Source organism: Protomyctophum parallelum, assembly GCF_964188405.1.
Source record: "Protomyctophum parallelum genome assembly, chromosome: 3".
NCBI classification, from domain to species: Eukaryota; Metazoa; Chordata; class Actinopteri; order Myctophiformes; family Myctophidae; genus Protomyctophum; species Protomyctophum parallelum.
This window is the reverse complement of record NC_139698.1, coordinates 5,193,867-5,208,875: the sequence shown is the minus strand read 5'-3', so window position 1 is coordinate 5,208,875 and position 15,009 is coordinate 5,193,867. Positions and strand designations below refer to the sequence as shown.

Below are 15,009 nucleotides of genomic sequence, written 5' to 3'. Positions count from 1 at the left end.
AATAAGAACCTGGGTGACCTCCTTGTGCATTCCAAATTTTCCACTTTACCTCCCAAGCCCCCACAGCCTCATACACTCCATTTCAAACCCCGCAAATTCATCAATAACCCCCATAGTCACACTTCCTCCCCCATCACGGATCCCCTGTCTCTGACCACACCCAATATAGTCTACATCATCACCTGCACACAATGTCACAAACACTACATAGGAGAAACCGGACACACACTAGAAACACGCCTCAAACAACACTTATATCACATCCAACGAGCAGACATACACACAACTCTGTACACACACTTTCAATCCCATCCTATCGCTAACCTCATCATTTCAGGTCTGGAATGTGGAGTCCGTTGGACCAGTGGACAGCGGAAACTCATGGAACACAGATGGATAAAAAAATTACAAACTGTAACACCCACTGGTCTTAATGAAAGAAGTTGATTTTTATCCCCTTCCTGTTCATTTTTATGTAAATAAATAAATGGTATCCAGGCCTTGCTGTGAACTTTTACTCCTGTTTGGTTTTAGGTTGTTTTATTAATGTCCTTTTTTTATATCCATTTTACCATTGGGTTTTAGAATATGGTTTAGGTATGCGGTCTAGCTTAAACTTGGACTCAGGGGGGTGGACGCCTCTGCCTTGCATAGTCCCCAGTGAATAGGCAGTTGGCCCTTCACTGGTAACCCTATTTTGGACTCATTTTAAATATAGGAAGGTATTGCGGGCAGGGATTTTTACCAAAAAGCCCCCCCCCCCCCCCCCCCCCTTTTAAAATACACACACACATACATACCTACATACATACATTTCAGACGTTTTAGCAGTTTTTAAGGACCCACTTTTAGGCCAGTGCACCAGAGCAAATTCTTGCCTTTTTTTAAACCCTACCCATTCCAACCAAATACATCATACATCATACATCCATCATACATCATACATCATACATACATACATTCATCATACATACATACATACATACATTCATACATTCATACATCATACATCATACATCATACATCCATCATACATCCATCATACATACATACATACATCATACATACATACATCATACATACATACATACATACATACATACATCATCACTCATGAACCAGTACATCTCCACACATTTCCCATACATCCCACCAGTTGACCCCGAGCAGTTTCACACAGAACCCGATAACATACACTGGACACACAACACAGCAGTCAAAATATTCAACCACTGGTGCACACATCTAAATTTTCTTTAAACAGGAGCCGAGGCCTGGATTCCTGCCCTACCTCTCCCCTTCCTCTGGCACCTGCCTTGTTCCCAACAGGCTCCTCTCCTCCTCCTCCTCCTCCTCCTCCTCCTCCCCCCTCCCCCCTCCCTCCCCCCTCTCCCACACCGTCCACCACCATTCTTCCCCCCTCTTCCTCTTCCTCTCAACGTCCAACAGCCCTTCAGTCCCTCCGACCAGCACCTGACCCCCACTCCAATGTGTTGAACCTGTCCAGGTCCGTCCGTCTCACGGCCGCAGAGGCCCAGTTGCTGGAGAGGGGTCTCGCCTACATTCCTCGACCCACAGGGACAGATTGGGAGGCACTTCGAAGGGACACACACAGATACCATAGGAGACTTAAACTAATAGACTTTTTCCAAAACACACAGACAGACGGACGTACACCTTTTGTCCTGCCCTCCACTTGGGAGCCAAAACTCTCCCAGGTGGACGGCAGGATACGAGACCTCATACAGCTAGATAACCATACACTTAATCAGTACCACCCACCACCAGACAGACCTGACAACCTGACCACAGACGAACGGAACAGCATCACAACACTGCGGAACAACAACCGAATAGTTATTAAACCAGCTGATAAAGGTTCAAAAATAGTCATTCTAGATAATTTCCAATACACATATGAAGCCAACAGACAACTTTCCAACACTAGATACTACACTCACATAGCAGCCAGCATACAACCACAGACTCAGATCAAACTCAGACAAATCATTACAACACTTTATCACCAAAACTACATCACCTCCAAACAACGCGACTTCCTCTATGGACCCGATAACCCCAGACCTAGGATTTTCTATCTACTACCCAAAATCCATAAGGATCCCCAGACTTGGACTATTCCCTTCGAGGTGCCTCCCGGCAGACCCATAGTGTCAGACTGCAGCAGTGAGTCCTACCACATAGCACAATACATAGACCACTTCCTCAACCCCCTCTCCACCATACACGCCAGTTATTTAAGAGACACATATGATTTCCTGGAAAAAATCAAGCCCATAGCCGTGCCACCACACACATACATTTTCACCATAGACATTGACAGCCTTTACACTAACATACATACAGCCACTGGCTTACAGGCAGTTAGAAACCTTTTCCAGACACACCCGGACAACACTAGACCAGACAATGCCATTTTACAACTATTAGAACTTAGTCTTAATTGCAATGACTTCACATTTAATAACAAACATTACTTACAGATAGAGGGCACAGCTATGGGCAAGAAATTTGCACCCGCTTATGCTAACATATACATGAGTGAGTGGGAGAGAGAGGCCTTAGCAAAGTGTCCACTACAACCTACCATGTATTTCAGATTTTTAGATGACATCATAGGACTCTGGCCACACACCTTACAACAGTTTGATACATTTTTACAGATTTTGAACACACACCATGCTTCCATAACCATCAAACACATAATTCATCCAACAGAGATTAACTTCCTGGACACCACCGTATTTTTTCATACAATAGATCCTACACATAAACAACTACTGACAAAAATTTATTTTAAGGACACAGACACACACGCACTACTCCATAAACACAGCTACCACCCAAAGCACACATTTGCAGGAATCATCAAATCACAAATCATTCGGTTTTTCAGGATTTCATCCAATAGGGAACACTTTACTCAGGCCACACACACACTCTTTACAGTCCTCCGAAGGAGAGGTTATAGCAAAAGGTTTTTGCGTACCATCAGGAGCAATGCCCTGGCCTCTCTCTCCCCCGCCCAGTCACTCTCCACCAACACTCTGCCTCCTACCTCTAACCCTCTCACCCCCATTCCTCACCCTAACCTCAATCCTAGCCTTCTTCCCCAGCCACCTCAGCCTCTCTCTAGCGCGGGGACAGGGACGGACCTGGACGGGGCCCACACATTACCCTCTCCTCTAGGTCTTCCCTCCTCTAACTCTTCTTCTCCCACCATCCAGGCCATCGGCTCCTCTACCATTACAACACTACTCCCATTCATAACCACATTTTCACATACACTCCAACCACTACACCACAAATTTAAACAGAATTTCACCACCACACAACAATCCTACCCCCCATTACAAACACATTCAGTAATTTCAGCACTTAGACGGAACAAGAACCTGGGTGACCTCCTTGTGCATTCCAAATTTTCCACTTTACCTCCCAAGCCCCCACAGCCTCATACACTCCATTTCAAACCCCGCAAATTCATCAATAACCCCCATAGTCACACTTCCTCCCCCATCACGGATCCCCTGTCTCTGACCACACCCAATATAGTCTACATCATCACCTGCACACAATGTCACAAACACTACATAGGAGAAACCGGACACACACTAGAAACACGCCTCAAACAACACTTATATCACATCCAACGAGCAGACATACACACAACTCTGTACACACACTTTCAATCCCATCCTATCGCTAACCTCATCATTTCAGGTCTGGAATGTGGAGTCCGTTGGACCAGTGGACAGCGGAAACTCATGGAACACAGATGGATAAAAAAATTACAAACTGTAACACCCACTGGTCTTAATGAAAGAAGTTGATTTTTATCCCCTTCCTGTTCATTTTTATGTAAATAAATAAATGGTATCCAGGCCTTGCTGTGAACTTTTACTCCTGTTTGGTTTTAGGTTGTTTTATTAATGTCCTTTTTTTTTTATATCCATTTTACCATTGGGTTTTAGAATATGGTTTAGGTATGCGGTCTAGCTTAAACTTGGACTCAGGGGGGTGGACGCCTCTGCCTTGCATAGTCCCCAGTGAATAGGCAGTTGGCCCTTCACTGGTAACCCTATTTTGGACTCATTTTAAATATAGGAAGGTATTGCGGGCAGGGATTTTTACCAAAAAGCCCCCCCCCCCCCCCCCCCCCCCCCCCCCCCCCTTTTAAAATACACACACACACATACATACCTACATACATACATTTCAGACGTTTTAGCAGTTTTTAAGGACCCACTTTTAGGCCAGTGCACCAGAGCAAATTCTTGCCTTTTTTTAAACCCTACCCATTCTAACCAAATACATACATACATCATACATACATACATCATACATCCATCATACATACATACATCCATACATCCATCATACACCATACATCATACATCATACATACATACATACATACATACATACATACATACATCATACATACATACATACATACATACACACATACATACATCATACATCATTCATACATCATACATAGGCTACATCATACATACATATATCATACATCATTCATACATCATCACATTCTGGCCAGTTACTTTTGGCATCCTCACTTTTCTGTCCTCACTCATTTATCTTCAGTTTTTAAGCCCTCAGCCAATCAAATCACAGCTATGTGGTACACACACACACACACACACACACACATGAAGCTGGACATAGGAGAGCTAGCGCCCCTCAAAAAGAAGTCAGAAAGATAAGAGAAGACATTATAGCGTTTTAAATAAATGTCGAGAACATTTGGATGAGAGTTCGAGGGCTTCACAATCTGACCCGTCAGCAGCTCGCCTGAATGGTGAGCACAAGCACTCCCAGAACACACACACACACACACACACACACACACACACACACACACACACACACACACACACACACACACACACACACACACACACACACACACACACACACACACACACACACACACACACACACACACACACACACACAGCAGAGTGTGTTTGAGAGGGCTTCAACAGTTGGACGTGAGTCAGGAAGGATCTTAGTTCCACTGACTTGGAGTTCAAGAGGAAGATGATGGTAGCTTGTGAGGGAAAGTAACTAAGTACGTTTACTCTGTACCCTATTACTCTGTACCCTATTACTCTGTACCCTATTACTCTGTACCCTATAATCTGTAGCCTATTACTCTATGGTACCAATATACGGTATGTGCACTTGTGAGGTACATTTCATTTACTCAACGTCTTTCCATTCGTTGGATACTTCATACTTCTACTCCACTCCATCTCAGAGTAGCAAATACGTTTTACTCTATACTATATCATTATTTGAAAACTTGAGTTACTTGGCAGAATTAGATTATTATTACAAAGCATACTACATTAACATATTAACCCATTCTGACCTGAGATCAGATTAAAAAAATGTCTATTACATCCTGACAGTTTCATTATTAACCCATTCTGACCTGAGATCAGATTAAAAAAATGTCTATTACATCCTGACAGTTTCATTATTAACCCATTCTGACCTGAGATCAGATTAAAAAAATGTCAGTCGTTCTTCGATTTTTCAAAAATAGCAGACCTACAAGCTTGTATCGCGCCACTCGGTGGCGCGCTATGAGCTTGTAGATCTGCTATTTTTGAATAGCTAAAGCATAATATGATGCCAACACCAAAATGGGTGCCCGTTCAGAATGGGTTAAGATCTATTTTAAACATAGGCTATCCAATTTTATTATTATTACAAAGCATACTATACATTAACAGATTAAGATCTATTTTAAACATAGGCTATCCAATCATCTACATCTACACTTTGACGGTTTACCTTAACCCATTTTAGACCTGAGACCAGATTCCACGAATGTCTTCTAAATCATGACAGTTCTCTGAAAAAACTATGTTTCTATGTCAGTGGTTCTCAAACTATTTCATGTCAAGGACCCCAAAAATGATCTGTAATCGGCCGCTGACCCGCATCTGAAAATATGTAGTTCCAGGGACCCCCCAGAAGCAAAGATTTGAGTTAAAAACGTTCGCTCTGAAAGAGTATATTCAAAGACTTGAGCCACATTTTCATGATTTAAAAACAATTTGCAGATCTACAAAGCTCGTAGCGGGGCACTCAGTGCCGTGCTATGAGCTTGTAGATCTGCTACTTTTCAATAGCTTAACGTATAACATAATGTTTAAAACAGCATGTGGTTCCCGTCCAGAATGGCTTAAAAGTGTGTTCTTGCGAGTTGAGTTGAGACGAGTCACATGCATCGGTGCGGTTTGGGCTTCATATAATGCTGGTATTGCTAGTTTTACTTGAGTAAATAATCCGATTACTTGCGTTCGTATGAACGTCAGAGGAGGCTGTTGAAGCGACACGAAGACGATGATGATGATGATGAGGAGATGGAGAAGTGTGTGTGTACGTGCGTGTGTATGTGTGTGTGTGTGCGTGCGTGCGTGCCCGTCATCATGACAGTGCACATTGCCAGCTATAAAGAGGCCTCCGGGCCAGGGTGGTGTCACCAGTCTGCACCATGGCATCGTGGGTAATCATCTCCACCTGTCTGCTGCTCTGCTGCTGCTGCCGTCTGACACACGGCAAGGCCTCAGGTGAGACATATACCTGTCTGTCTGTCTGTCTGCCTGTCTGTCTGTCTGTCTGTCTGTCTGTCTGTCTGTCTGTCTGTCTGTCTGTCTGTCTGTCTGTCTGTCTGTCTGTCTGTCTGTCTGTCTGTCTGTTATAGTGTTTTATTTCTTGTATTTTTATTGAGGGCAGATATCCCCTCCTATGTCCTATGTGTGTGTGTGTGTGTGTGTGTGTGTGTGTGTGTGTGTGTGTGTGTGTGTGTGTGTGTGTGTGTGTGTGTGTGTGTGTAACCCAAATGTGGTCCTAACACAAACATTAACCCATTCTGACCTGAGATCAGATTCTAGAAATGTCTTGTACATCCTGACAGTTTTCTGTTTTCAGTCGTTCTTCGATTTTTCAAAAATAGCAGACCTATAAGCTCGTAGCGCACCACTCGGTGGCGCGCTACGAGCTTGTAGATCTGCTATTTTTCAATAGGTAAAGCATAACATAATGCTAACAGCAAAAGGGCTTCCCGCCCAGAATGGATTAAATGCCATTGACAATGAATGGACAAGTTTGAGTGTTTTGTGTAAACCGAAAACATTGCGTAACACACAAACACTGAAGACAAAAGTGAGGACGCAAATTGTGATTGGCCGGAATGAGATGATCGTACGATGATGTATACGATGATAAGAGCGCTTCACACGGGTGGGATTTTTTCGTCAGTTTAAAAAAGTAGCCAATTTTCTCTTTTTTGCCATAGTTTGAATTGATAAATTGAACATTGACAGTTGACTATGAGCTTTTAGGTCTGCTATTTTTGAAAAATCGTGAAAATGTGGCGCAAATCTTTGAACATATATATTCTCTCAGAGCGAACGTTTTTAACTCAAATCTTTGAATATATATTCGCTCAGAGCGAACGTTTTTAACTCAAATCTTTGAACATAATATATTCTCTCAGAGTGAACGTTTTTAACTCAAATCTTTGAATATATATTCGCTCAGAGCGAACGTTTTTAACTCAAATCTTTGAACATAATATATTCTCTCAGAGCGAACGTTTTTAACTCAAATCTTTGAACATAATATATTCTCTCAGAGCGAACGTTTTTAACTCAAATCTTTGAACATAATATATTCTCTCAGAGCGAACGTTTTTAACTCAAATCTTTGAACATAATATATTCTCTCAGCGTGAACGTTTCTAACTCAAATCTTTGAACATAATATATTCTCTCAGAGCGAACGTTTTTAACTCAAATCTTTGAACATAATATATTCTCTCAGAGCGAACGTTTTTAACTCAAATCTTTGAACATAATATATTCTCTCAGAGCGAACGTTTTTAACTCAAATCTTTGAACATAATATATTCTCTCAGAGCGAACGTTTTTAACTCAAATCTTTGAACATATATATTCTCCCAGAGCCAACGTTTTTAACTCAAATCTTTGAACATAATATATTCTCTCAGAGCGAACGTTTTTAACTCAAATCTTTGAACATATATATTCTCTCAGAGCGAACGTTTTTAACTCAAATCTTTGAACATAATATATTCTCTCAGAGTGAACGTTTTAACTCAAATCTTTGAACATAATATATTCTCTCAGAGCGAACGTTTTTAACTCAAATCTTTGAACATATATATTCTCTCAGAGCGAACGTTTTTAACTCAAATCTTTGAACATAATATATTCTCTCAGAGTGAACGTTTATAACTCAAATCTTTGAATATATATTCGCTCAGAGCGAACGTTTTTAACTCAAATCTTTGAACATAATATATTCTCTCAGAGCGAACGTTTTTAACTCAAATCTTTGAACATAATATATTCTCTCAGAGTGAACGTTTTTAACTCAAATCTTTGAACATAATATATTCTCTCAGAGCGAACGTTTTTAACTCAAATCTTTGAACATAATATATTCTCTCAGAGCGAACGTTTTTAACTCAAATCTTTGAACATAATATATTCTCTCAGAGTGAACGTTTTTAACTCAAATCTTTGAACATAATATATTCTCTCAGAGCGAACGTTTTTAACTCAAATCTTTGAACATAATATATTCTCTCAGAGCGAACGTTTTTAACTCAAATCTTTGAACATAATATATTCTCTCAGAGTGAACGTTTTTAACTCAAATCTTTGAACATATATATTCTCTCAGAGCGAACGTTTTTAACTCAAATCTTTGAACATAATATATTCTCTCAGAGCGAACGTTTTTAACTCAAATCTTTGAACATAATATATTCTCTCAGAGCCAACGTTTTTAACTCAAATCTTTGAACATAATATATTCTCTCAGAGCCAACGTTTATAACTCAAATCTTTGAACATATATATTCTCACAGAGCCAACGTTTATAACTCAAATCTTTGAACATATATATTCTCACAGAGCCAACGTTTATAACTCAAATCTTTGAACATATATATTCTCACAGAGCCAACGTTTATAACTCAAATCTTTGAACATAATATATTCTCTCAGAGCCAACGTTTATAACTCAAATCTTTGAACATAATATATTCTCTCAGAGTGAACGTTTATAACTCAAATCTTTGAACATAATATATTCTCTCAGAGTGAACGTTTTAACTCAAATCTTTGAACATAATATATTCTCTCAGAGTGAACGTTTATAACTCAAATCTTTGAACATAATATATTCTCTCAGAGTGAACGTTTTAACTCAAATCTTTGAACATAATATATTCTCTCAGAGTGAACGTTTATAACTCAAATCTTTGAACATAATATATTCTCTCAGAGTGAACGTTTTAACTCAAATCTTTGAACATAATATATTCTCTCAGAGCGAACGTTTTTAACTCAAATCTTTGAACATATATTCTCACAGAGCGAACGTTTTTAACTCAAATCTTTGAACATAATATATTCTCTCAGAGCCAACGTTTATAACTCAAATCTTTGCTTCTGGGAGGTCGCTGGAACAACATATGTTCAGATGGGGGTCTTTGGCCAATCACACATATTCTTGGGTGGTCCTCGACATGAAAAGGTTTCAGAACGACTGGCACAGAAACATGAGGTTTTTCAGAAAACTGCCAGGATTTAGAAGACATTTGGATAGAATCGATCTCAGGTCTAAAAATGGGTTAAAACGGAACACATTTGAATCGGCGGACATTCGCTGCAATACAGTATAGATGCTCCGTAGCCTATATGCATTAACCCATTCTGACCGGGCACCCATTTTGGTGTCAGCATCATGTTATGCTTTAACTATTTAAAAATAGCAGATCTACAAGCTCATATCGCGCCACCGAGTGGCGCGATACGAGCTTGAATCGAAGAACGACTGACATTTTTAGAATCTGATCTCGGGTCAGAATGGGTTCATCAGGACCAGTGTGTGTCCGGCGGAAACCTCGTATGAATCTGATCTCAGGTCAGAATGGGTTAAATATGACCACCGCGGTATATGAATGAATTAATTAATCCATTCTGGGAGGGAACCCGTTTTGGTGTATGTTATGCTTTAGCTATTGAAAAATAGCAGATCTACAAGCTCGTAGCGCGCCACTCGGTGGCGCGCTACGAGCTTGTAGATCTGCTATTTTTGAACAATCTAAGAGCGACTGACGTAGAAGACATTTTTTTAATCTGATCTCAGGTCAGAATGGAAAACTGTCAGGATGTAGAAGACATTTATATAATCTGATCTCAGGTCAGAATGGAAAACCGTCAGGATGTAGAAGACATTTATATAATCTGATCTCAGGTCAGAATGGAAAACTGTCCGGATGTAGAAGACATTTATATAATCTGATCTCAGGTCAGAATGGAAAACTGTCAGTATGTAGAAGACATTTATATAACCTGATCTCAGGTCAGAATGGAAAACTGTCAGGATGTAGAAGACATTTTTTGAATCTGATCTCAGGTCAGAATGAAAACTGTCAGGATGTAGAAGACATTTATATAATCTGATCTCAGGTCAGAATGGGTTCATCATCTTTACTATTAACGTTTTCAGAGTACCAGCTGGAGGAGGACGGCCTCACCAGCTGTGAGTCGCTACGGCAACAAGCTGGACCACAGGACCACGCCCCCCACTGCACACAAGATGGCCGCTTCAGGTACACCTGTCTGTCTGTCTGTCTGTCTGTCTGTCTGTCTGTCTGTCTTGCTACACATTACGTCATGTCCTACTATATGAGCCAATAGGGGAAGGGGATCAACGTCACATGATTACTGTGTTTGAGCCCGCCAAAAACTCAGACGTGTGTCTCAAAGAATGGGATTATTGGCAAAATCGCGGGAAAGTTTTGAATAGTTGGCGCTCAGGCTCAGCGCCAAAACGGCTTTTCCACACCTTCACAACCTTGTCCTTTACACGCTCATAAGACACTGGTTCGGGTGCGATGAAAAGGAAAATTCCACTTTGAACCTCTCGGTTCAAAACTAGAATATTTTGTTATTGTTGGATAAGTTTGGGTCCACGACTCCATGCTGTGTATTGATGTTGGTACCATTAGGAGAGATAACAGGCTGTATTGATGTTGGTACCATTAGGAGAGATAACAGGCTGTATTGATGTTGGTACCATTAGGAGAGATAACAGGCTGTATTGATGTTGGTACCATTAGGAGAGATAACAGGCTGTATTGATGGTGGTACCATTAGGAGAGATAACAGGCTGTATTGATGTTGGTACCATTAGGAGAGATAACAGGCTGTATTGATGTTGGTACCATTAGGAGAGATAACAGGCTGTATTGATGTTGGTACCATTAGGAGAGATAACAGGCTGTATTGATGGTGGTACCATTAGGAGAGATAACAGGCTGTATTGATGTTGGTACCATTAGGAGAGATAACAGGCTGTATTGATGTTGGTACCATTAGGAGAGATAACAGGCTGTATTGATGGTGGTACCATTAGGAGAGATAACAGGCTGTATTGATGTTGGTACCATTAGGAGAGATAACAGGCTGTATTGATGTTGGTACCATTAGGAGAGATAACAGGCTGTATTGATGTTGGTACCATTAGGAGAGATAACAGGCTGTATTGATGTTGGTACCATTAGGAGAGATAACAGGCTGTATTGATGTTGGTACCATTAGGAGAGATAACAGGCTGTATTGATGTTGGTACCATTAGGAGAGATAACAGGCTGTATTGATGTTGGTACCATTAGGAGAGATAACAGGCTGTATTGATGTTGGTACCATTAGGAGAGATAACAGGCAAAATAACAATTCTCTATAGAGCGTCGTAGTCCCGCCCCCTACCAGGGCCCAGGAAATGATTCCCCTATCATTTTCCTCATAGACATTTCAAAAAGTATTTATTTAAAGACCTTTTAAGCCTCGTACAAAGCCAACTCTTGTCGTGACAAATCATGACAACAAACACAATTTTACAACACTCTTTTTGTTGTTTGTTTCTTCTTTGTAATTATGTGTTCGGCCCAAAATGTTCTGTTTGTTAATTGTGATGATTTGTCACAACTCGAGTTGTCTTTATCCGCGGCGCAAACGTCTTTAAATAAATACTTTTTTGAAATGTCTATATGGGAAAACATGCATTGGGAATCATTTCCTGGGCCCTGTCATGGCGTTGTCATGAAACTCTCCATCATTTAGCTGGCGGCCACCACCTGGAACCCCCTCAAGGACCACTGTCTCACTGGGTTGTGTTTTCCAGACACGTGCACTGGGATTTAAATGTGTGTGTGTGTGTGTGTGTGTGTGTGTGTGTGTGTGTGTGTGTGTGTGTGTGTGTGTGTGTGTGTGTGTGTGTGTGTGTGTGTGTGTGTGTGTGTGTGTGTGTGTGTGTGTGTGTGTGTGTGTGTGTGTGTGTGTTCGGAAGCCTGGGCTATGTGCATAAACTGACCATGAGTGGCCTGGTTAAGAATAGCTGGCATGACCAAAAGCAGAGCCAAACAACTTGCCAAATACTGAGCTCTGTTTGGGCTGTTATAGGCAGTTTGTCTGTGTGGAGAAGGAGGTGCCACGTGTATCCTTAAAGGAGAATTCCATCCTAAAAGGCTTTCTTACCTTTCTTTGTAGTTGTTACGTCCCCATCAAAGAGGTCCAGGTGTTATTTTGTGCAAAAGCTCCTTATTGGCTATTTCCCCTACCATAATCCATTAATCCCTAAATTAATTGCATTGAATTGAATGGGATGTATGGGGTGTTATGCTAATTCACGTATTTCCATCTAAATAAGTAGTAAAGTGTGCCGCTTGGGTTATTATTTACATTATGAAGAGAGGATATATACAATTATTTTTTAATTTTGAGCGATGGAAATAAGCGAATTAGCACAACACCCCATACATCCCATTCAATTCAATGCAATTCATTGAGGGCTTATGGTAGGGGAAATAGCCAATAAGGAGCTTTTGCACAAAATAACACCTGGACCTCTTTGGTGGGGACGTAACGACTACAAAGAAAGGTAAGAAAGCCTTTTAGTATGGAATTCTCCTTTAAGTGAACATGAACTGTCAACCCCGTTATATTCGTTTCCTTGTCAAATTAATTGTAATTTGTGGATTCAAATAAATAAATCGAAGAGAGTGTGTGTGTGTGTGTGTGTGTGTGTGTGTGTGTGTGTGTGCGTGTGTGTGTGTGTGTGTGTGCGTGTGCGTGTGCACGCGTGTGTGTGCTTTCCAGCCACGTGCAGTGCAGCGGGAGCGGTGTGACATGTTGGTGTGTCGACAGCCAGAATCAGGAGATACCAGGGACTCGAACCAACAACTCTGTTCCGCACTGTAAGTTATGCGGCGGGAACGCCCACTGAGTGGCAGAAAAAACTGCTTCCTGGCTTTGACAGCCGATATAAAACATCCATACAGAAAAGTCCTATTTGATTGCATTCAATTGCTTTAAACAACATTAAATTCACTTTGTCCCCCGATTCGTCACTCGATATGCCGGTCACTTCATGCATGCGCATACTGAGTGGAAGAAAAATTGCAGACCTACAAGCTCATAGCGCGCCACTCGGTGGCGCGCTATGAGCTTGTAGATCTGCTATTTTTCAATAGCTAAAGTATAACATAACGTTTAAAATACCAAAATGGGTTAAACTCACGTCATGCATGTGCATATAGCCTCTGTAATAACAGCCAGGCAGGGGAATGGACAGGGACCTCCTCCTGATACAATGTTTAATCCATTCTATAAGTGTTGAAACATTGATAAAATTAATTAATTATGTGTCATATCTGACGTGTGCAATTTGTGATTACGAAGCTTAAAAAGCTAACGGAAATACAAATTGTAACGTCCCACTGTCCCACTGTGACAATTAATCATGATCAACGTAAAATTGTAATCGTGACAGCCCTACTAAATGGTAAATGGTGCATTTATATAGATTGTGTATTACATTCACCCACTCACACACACATTCATACACCGATGGCAGTGGAAACCATGCAATGCCAGCACATCAGGAGCAATTAGGGGTTCAGAGTCTTGCTCAAGGACACTTCGACACTAACTCTGGGGGAGCCCGGGATCGAACTGGCAACCTTACGGTTACCATCCAGCCACTAGCCACATTAGGTGGAGGTATAGAACCATAGCAAGGCCTAACCATGGACTGGGGTTGCAAATTAGCCTTGGCTACAAACCCATATACATTGCAACGGTTTCATGTTTTTACAACTACAAATAGTAAATACATTGTTTTTTGTATTGTCCCTGTTAAATAAACGTATGCATAAAAACTAGCTCTACCCCTGAGCCACCGCCGCCTACTCACTCGATGGCCTCCTCCTCCTCTTCCTCCTCCTCCCAGGTCTGTCTTTCTGCAGGCAGCAGAGGCAGGCGGTGTTGTCCGAGGTCTCCGGTTCCGGCTCCAGCGCGTGGCTCCCAGAATGCCTGCAGCGCTCGGGGGAGTTCTCGGCGGTCCAGTGTGACCGCCGCGGCGCCGCGGGTCAGTGCTGGTGCGTGGACCCGGACGGCATGGAGCTCTACGGAACCCGACAGAACGGCAGGCCTGAAAACTGTACGACAAATACTCATGCTATACTTTCATAGACTCTCTATGCTATTATTATTGCTATATACTGTCTTGTGTTTTCTGTGAAAATAACCGATCTGCAAGCTCACAATGTTGATTGGCTATACCATTAAGCAGAAGTGCCATTAACCCATTTTAGACCCAAGGCCGATTCTACAAATGCCTTCTAAATCCTGACAGTTTTCTGAAAACCCTATGTTTCTATGTCAGTGGTTCTCACAGGGTTAAAACCCCATGTTTCTATGTCAGTGGTTCTCACAGGGTTAAAACCCTGTGTTTCTGTGTCAGTGGTTCTCACAGGGTTAAAACCCTGTGTTTCTGTGTCAGTGGTTCTCTAACATTTTCACGTCAAGGACCCCCAGAATTATTATGTATGTGTAGGTCGACCCCTATCTG

At 41.4% G+C, this 15,009-nt stretch overlaps 1 protein-coding gene across 1 annotated transcript in view; it reads left to right on the top strand.

Moving 5' to 3' along the window:
• Nucleotides 1–6,552: 6,552 nt before the first annotated feature.
• Nucleotides 6,553–15,009, top strand: part of tg (thyroglobulin) — a 74,885-nt gene continuing 66,428 nt past the window's right edge. The window contains exons 1-4 of the mRNA XM_083761363.1: nucleotides 6,553–6,629; nucleotides 10,606–10,708; nucleotides 13,257–13,354; nucleotides 14,389–14,598. Of these exons, the coding sequence (XP_083617489.1) occupies nucleotides 6,554–6,629; nucleotides 10,606–10,708; nucleotides 13,257–13,354; nucleotides 14,389–14,598 (487 nt within the window). The 5' untranslated portion in view covers nucleotide 6,553. The remainder of the gene's footprint in view (nucleotides 6,630–10,605; nucleotides 10,709–13,256; nucleotides 13,355–14,388; nucleotides 14,599–15,009) is intronic.